Below are 6,104 nucleotides of genomic sequence, written 5' to 3'. Positions count from 1 at the left end.
CCCCCCCATGTCAGAATGTGCCTCTTAGGGGGCTCAGGAGTGTGTACAGGGGGCAGGCTAGCGTACACTGCCTCTGTATCATGGGATTGATGTCCATGCTGCACAACGCTGGGCCTAATACCCGGCATGACGTCTGTATACCCTGGGTGACGTCCAGGCCCCTCCTTCGTAAAAGTCAAAGAGCTGTCGTATGTTAGTGGGGCATGATAGCATGTGTAGCATTGCATACACTGAATGTTTGGACGTTGTTGCCCATTGTGCTCACGGCGGGCCCCTCCTCTCCTCTGCAGTATAAGAGGAAGTTTGAGAGGGACTGCAAGGAGGCCGACCGGGCGCAGCAGTACTTTGAGAGGATGGACGCCGACATCAACGTAACGAAGGCCGACGTGGAGAAGGTACGCATCGCCACGGGCCAATCGCACGGCAGGGCCCCGGCTGCCTCGGGTGCTCCTCCTCGCACGCGCCGACACAGTGCACCTTTCACGCCCTCTCTCCCTTTGCACATCACTCTTGCTCTCCCCCACCTGCTCCCTCCCTCCCTCCCTCCCTCCCTCCCTCCCTCCCTCCCTCCCTCCCTCCCTCCCTCCCTCCCTCCCTCCCTCCCTCCCTCCCTCCCTCCCTCCCTCCCTCCCTCCCTCTCTCTCTCTCTCTCTCTCTCTCTCTCTCTCTCTCCCCCTCCTGCTGTCTTCCCCTACTGTTCTCTCTCTCTCTTTGCGCCACGTGAGTTTAGAGGCACAGCATTACAGTGTCACAGTATCTTAGGCCAGTGTGTGTGTGTGTGTCAATGTGTGTCGATGTGTGAAGGCATCCATTGTTTCTCAGAGTTGTCCAGTGTTGTGCAGCTTTCCCAGAATCCTCAGCCCTCATGATCACCCAGGAGCACTGAGCTAGCAGGCTGGCCACCGTGCAAAACTGGGAGCTGTATGTGTGTGTGTGTCTGTGTATGTGTTTCTGTGTCTCACTTCCTTATTTATGTGGTAAGGAGTGCGTGAATGTGTCTGTTTGTGCATGTTTTGTGAGTGTGTGTGTGTGTTTGTTCTCACCCGTAAATGCTCCTCTCCATGACTACCTAACACCAAGGCCTTCAGGGTCCTCGGCTGATGTCACTTCCTCTAGGCCTCGTCAGCCGACACATCCACTGACGTCCGTGCCTCTAAACCAAACAAGTCCAACTGCCGCCACCCGCAAGGCATTATGGGTCGGGAGCGTGCTGCGTGCCTCATGATCCGCGGTGGCTGTGGACTCTGAGTTGACACGGTTCAGACCCGATTATGATGCTAATCTGGTCCGGAACAAGGATCCACTGTGTCTCCGGCCAGACCCCGGGCCAAGAAGCCACAATGGGCCCAGTGCTGCACTGTACCAAGCTGACAGGAACCCACATATCAGCGCAGCGCAGAGACAAGAGGGAAGGGGCGAGAGCAAGAGGGAGAGAAGAGCGAGAGAGAAAGAGGGGAAAGAAACCGAGAGAGACTCACTGGACTTGTCTTGTGAGGAACCAACATATCACCCCTTGGAGAGGGAGGGAGGGAGGGTGGGAGGGTGGGAGAGGGGAAAAGAGCGACGGTGTGATGGACTGACAGGAAGCAACTTCCCCTTTCTGTCTGCCCACCTACTCCCCCCCCCCCCCGCCCCCACACACACTCATCTGGGCCCAAATCATAGAAACACCTATGTCAAAGATATACACATGATCAGCCGTCTGCACACACAGTGCACATACAGCCACCATACACACACACACACAACAGCCATACACACAAAAGCCACACACACACACACACACACACCTGCACACACAGAGCCAGTCTGTAGGGCAGTATGAGATTTGTCTCTGTAGTTCAATGGATCTGTGTGCATTTGTGTTGGCAAAACTAAGGCCATTACAGCTACAAGGCTATCATGACAGATGCTCTTCTGCAGTAACCCAATGGCCTTCCTTTTATAGGTACGGTCCACTTCAGGGCATGTTGCTATGGCACTGCGTGACATTATGGGATGGTGCAGATGATTCGTGGTAAAATGGTGGAGACCTTTGGGCCATTGCTTGTAAGAGCTGCACAAATAAACCTTTGAGTGTAGGAGGATATTGTGAGCTACAAGTGAAAGCAGGGGGGGGGGGTGTAGATCAGTGTTGCTATGGAGTTTGTTGAGTTTATTATGGCCAACGGAATGTCTGACACATAAACATAATTCCTTTATGATAAACAGGCCGAACATATCACAGATAAACATGAGTCTGACGGTACTCTTATTACAGTAACACACACAAACACACACGCACACACATTCACTCACAAAAAGCATGCAGCAACAGACATGTAAGCACAGACACACACACATTTGCTCATACACACACAAAACCCTCGTGTGTGAACATCAGTCATAATGGGGTTCTGACCTGGAGCTTTCTGACTTGACCGACCCAGAACTCTGGGGTGTCAAAAGAGAGATGACTCAGTCTTTCTCAAACCCTCTCAGCCACGGCCACACTTCATAGGAGTTGTTCCTGCATCTCCTCTCCAGGAGGGACTCAACTTTGTTCTCCTTTCTGTTGTCCTGGCAAGGCCGTAAATGGCCCTAAATGAATTCTGAAACATGAAATGTTGTGTGTGTGTGTGTGTGTGGAAGTGTGCTATCTTGTGTGTGTGTGTGTGTGTGTGGAAGTGTGTTATACTCTGTGTGTGTGTGTGCGTGTGTAAAAGAAAATGAAGTAAGACGGATATTTTGATGCAACTTTGGCCTCCAGTGTTGGCAGGTTACTCAAGTCTTGCTACACATATGCCATTACATCACGTCAAGTCTTTATTCCCTCTATGTGTGTGTGTGTGTGTTTAATGTGTGTTTGGGTGGCCTTCTTGATTTAGTAAGCTGTGTCATTGACTGGATCCCAGATCCTGGCAGAGGAACCTTGAGAGCCTGGTGTTCTGCCTGGGTCTCTGCTCTGCCAAGGCAGAGGGAGGGGGGGTTCGAGGCAGGAGGGATGAAGAGGCAGAGAGAGAGAAGCTGAGAGAGGGAGATGCAGAGAGAAGGAGGAATGGAGAGGCAGAGAAAGGTGGAGGCAGAGAAAGAGTGAGGAAGAGAGAGAGAGAGAGAGAGAGAGAGAGAGAGAGAGAGAGAGAGAGAGAGAGAGAGAGAGAGAGAAAGAGAGAGAGAGAGAGAGAGAGAGAGAGAGAGCAGAGGAATTGAGAAGCACACAGTTCGAGTCTCACTGTAATTTCAAATACCTTTGAGGATGACATCACTGGAAGACATGACTTGTCACCACCTCCAACCTATGAGTTGAGTTATAAGGATTACAGCCCACATGTGTGAGTGTGTGTGTGTGGTTGTGTGGGTGTGTGTGTGTGTGAGAGTATGTGCACGTGCACTCTCGACTGTGCGTGTGTGTACTCCCACATAATTGGATGCACAAGGTAATAGTCAGCTTCCAATGTGATCATTCAGGAACAAGAAAACCTCCCTGTAGCTTACAACTTATGTTCCACCTGGTCGATCTACAGCACTAGCTCCAGTTTCAGCCTCAGCCCTGGCCCAGCCCAGCCCGGTCCTGGCCTTGGCCTTGGCCCCGCCTCACTCCCAACCCCCTCCACAGCCCCAATCCTTAGCCCCAATCCCCTAGTCTCAGATACACCTCCAAACCAGCCTCTAAAGGGAGTCTAAAGAGACGAGACTTGGTGGAGCGTAAAAGCTGTAGTTTGGAGGCAGCAGCCGTAGCAAACCTCAAACAGCTCCCTGGCCTCCCGCTGGCCTCCCCCTGGCCTCCCCATGGCCTCCCCATGGCCTCCCCCTGGCCTCCCGCTGGCCTCCCCCTGGCCTCCCGCTGGCCTCCCCCTGGCCTCCCCATGGCCTCCCCATGGCCTCCCCCTGGCCTCCCGCTGGCCTCCCCCTGGCCTCCCCATGGCCTCCCCATGGCCTCCCCCTGGCCTCCCCCTGGCCTCCCCCTGGCCTCCCCCTGGCCTCCCCCTGGCCTCCCCATGGCCTCCCCCTGGCCTCCCCCTGGCCTCCACAGCCCTCTCATCAGGGCCTCACACCCCTGACCACATCCATGCAGGTTCTGGCTCTGCCTGGGTTTTAGGACCCGCACTCACACTTTCACTCTTCGCCTTTTGATCGGACAATGAGATGCTTGACCAATAGGAGGGAGGGAGCAAGGGAGAGAGAGAGAAAGAGAGAGAGAGAGAGAGAGAAAGAGAGAGAGCGGGGAGGGGAGGAGAAAGTATTTCAAAGAATACTGATCAAGTTTAGCCTTCTACCTCCATCAATGAATTGTCCCTAATCTGTGGTCATACCGCCCTTGTCTGTGTTGCCTAGCAACCTGCTGACTGACAGGATATGAAGTAGTTCTCGCCGTCAGCCACCTCTCATCGCTTCCTCTCAGCGGTTGTCTGTTCAGGTTCCATGGTCTGTTTTGTTGATCAAGTTGTTTATGATAGCCGTGTTGCCATAGCCACAACATGGTTCCGGTGCTGTGAAGGCAGGGGAGATATTTATGCTCTCATACTTCCTGGTTTGGAGGGCCCTCTTTCAACACTCTGAGTGTGTTTCCTTTTTTACTACTGAAAATCTCGAAAGGAAGTGAATATCTCACAAAATTCTGTAAAATGACTTCCAGAATTACTTCCACGCTCTGGAAAATTAGTGTCAAACTGAAGTGTTTGTACCCCCTCCCCCTTTTTCCCCTCTGTGAAGCGCTTTGTGTTGCCCACTGGTATGAAATGCGCCATATAACAAAAGTTGTATTTGATTTGATTTCTGAATGTGCATATGTGATACCAAAGTTGTTAAAGGTCTTTTGGCAAATCAGAACAGGATGTGATGTACTTCGGTTCTGTACCAACTTCCCGTTTTTATGGAAGTAACCAGAAAGTTGTTAATGTTCCTTTTTTCATGTGTGTGTGTGTGTTTTCCTAATTTATCTTCTGCAATGCCTTGAAGCGAAGCTTCCACAAGGTAGGTCCTTTGAGCAGTTATGAGCTATGTATGTGACAACTCCCACTGTCTCAATCCTCTCACAGTCATAATCACTGCTGACGCCACGCACACACACACACACGCGCGCGCGCACACACACATTCACACGAACTTGCGCACACATACCATCCTAATCACTCCACGGCACTGTATCCTCGTCGGACCATGTCCTGATCCCCTGGCTCACACACACAAACACACACACACACACACACACCCGCACCTTGCATTGTCTGATGTCCTCTGGTATACATGGACTGCCTGGCCGTCTAGAGTCTTACCCATGGTTGTCTTTTACCTGTGGTATTATTTACTCTCTTCCATTTGAGTTGCTTTATTCGTCCAATGCACTCCAAGTCAACCTTTCAAAGCGATATATCTATTTGTCGTTGGTGTCTGCATGGGTCCTAGTGATGGAAGGCTGTTAGACTTGGCTTTTTCTGACCGTTTGTCACTTTTCACACCCTTTTTAACGCCGGTTACCGCGTCAGCTTACAGCACCCTGGCATTCAGGAAGCTCCTACATGCGCCCTAGAAAGAGCACGCCATTTTGTGTGGTGTCTGTTTCCTCGAACCTGAACAGGAAATGACGTAGTGCAGTTGAACGTCTTTTTACGAAATCGGCGTGGACGCCAGGGTGATATGCCCCTCAGTCCTTCGAACAAACCTGCCTTTCTCTGTTCCCGACGCGTACGCGCCGACACACTGGAGATAGATGATAGGTCACCTACTCACGTGACCCAGCGGCTCTGGTTCAACACGGGGCTTCTCAGACGTGGCCCCTTGCTCTGTTCATCCCCGTCTCTGTCTGCCAAAGCCATTTTCCACAGAGACGCAGCCTGTCTCACACCCCCCCGGGGTCAGAGTGGAAACATGTCTGTGTCTGTTAGCTCTCACCTCGGTCTGCCTTCCCTCTGTCACCCTCTCCCAGCCCCGAACCCTGCGAGGGTGTGTGAGAAAGAGTGGCGTGACTGTGTGTGTCTGCGTGTCCTCGTTGTGTGGGAGGGAGAATCTGGACTACGCCTCATCTTCCCCGGTCCAAGAGGTGTAGGAGGAGTGAGGGAGTGGAGGGGGGAGAGGGAGGGAGGGAAGGAGGGAGGGGGGAGGACACGTTGTTCCTCCTGGCCATG

The 6,104-nt window shown here is 52.5% G+C and overlaps 1 protein-coding gene across 11 annotated transcripts in view; it reads left to right on the top strand.

Annotated features, from left to right (window-relative positions):
- The window catches only part of fnbp1b (formin binding protein 1b), a 60,383-nt gene that overhangs the window by 34,085 nt on the left and 20,194 nt on the right, over positions 1 to 6,104 (top strand). For all 11 annotated transcript variants that reach the window (XM_084686530.1, XM_084686535.1, XM_084686534.1 and 8 more), the window contains exon 6: positions 291 to 395. In XM_084686530.1, coding sequence (XP_084542656.1) covers positions 291 to 395 — 105 coding nt within the window. The remainder of the gene's footprint in view (positions 1 to 290; positions 396 to 6,104) is intronic.

This window comes from Hypomesus nipponensis, chromosome 22, assembly GCF_054491055.1.
Source record: "Hypomesus nipponensis isolate SF chromosome 22, ASM5449105v1, whole genome shotgun sequence".
Classification (NCBI taxonomy): Eukaryota; Metazoa; Chordata; class Actinopteri; order Osmeriformes; family Osmeridae; genus Hypomesus; species Hypomesus nipponensis.
Note: the sequence above shows the minus strand (reverse complement) of the source record. Positions and strands in the feature narration are given on the sequence as shown.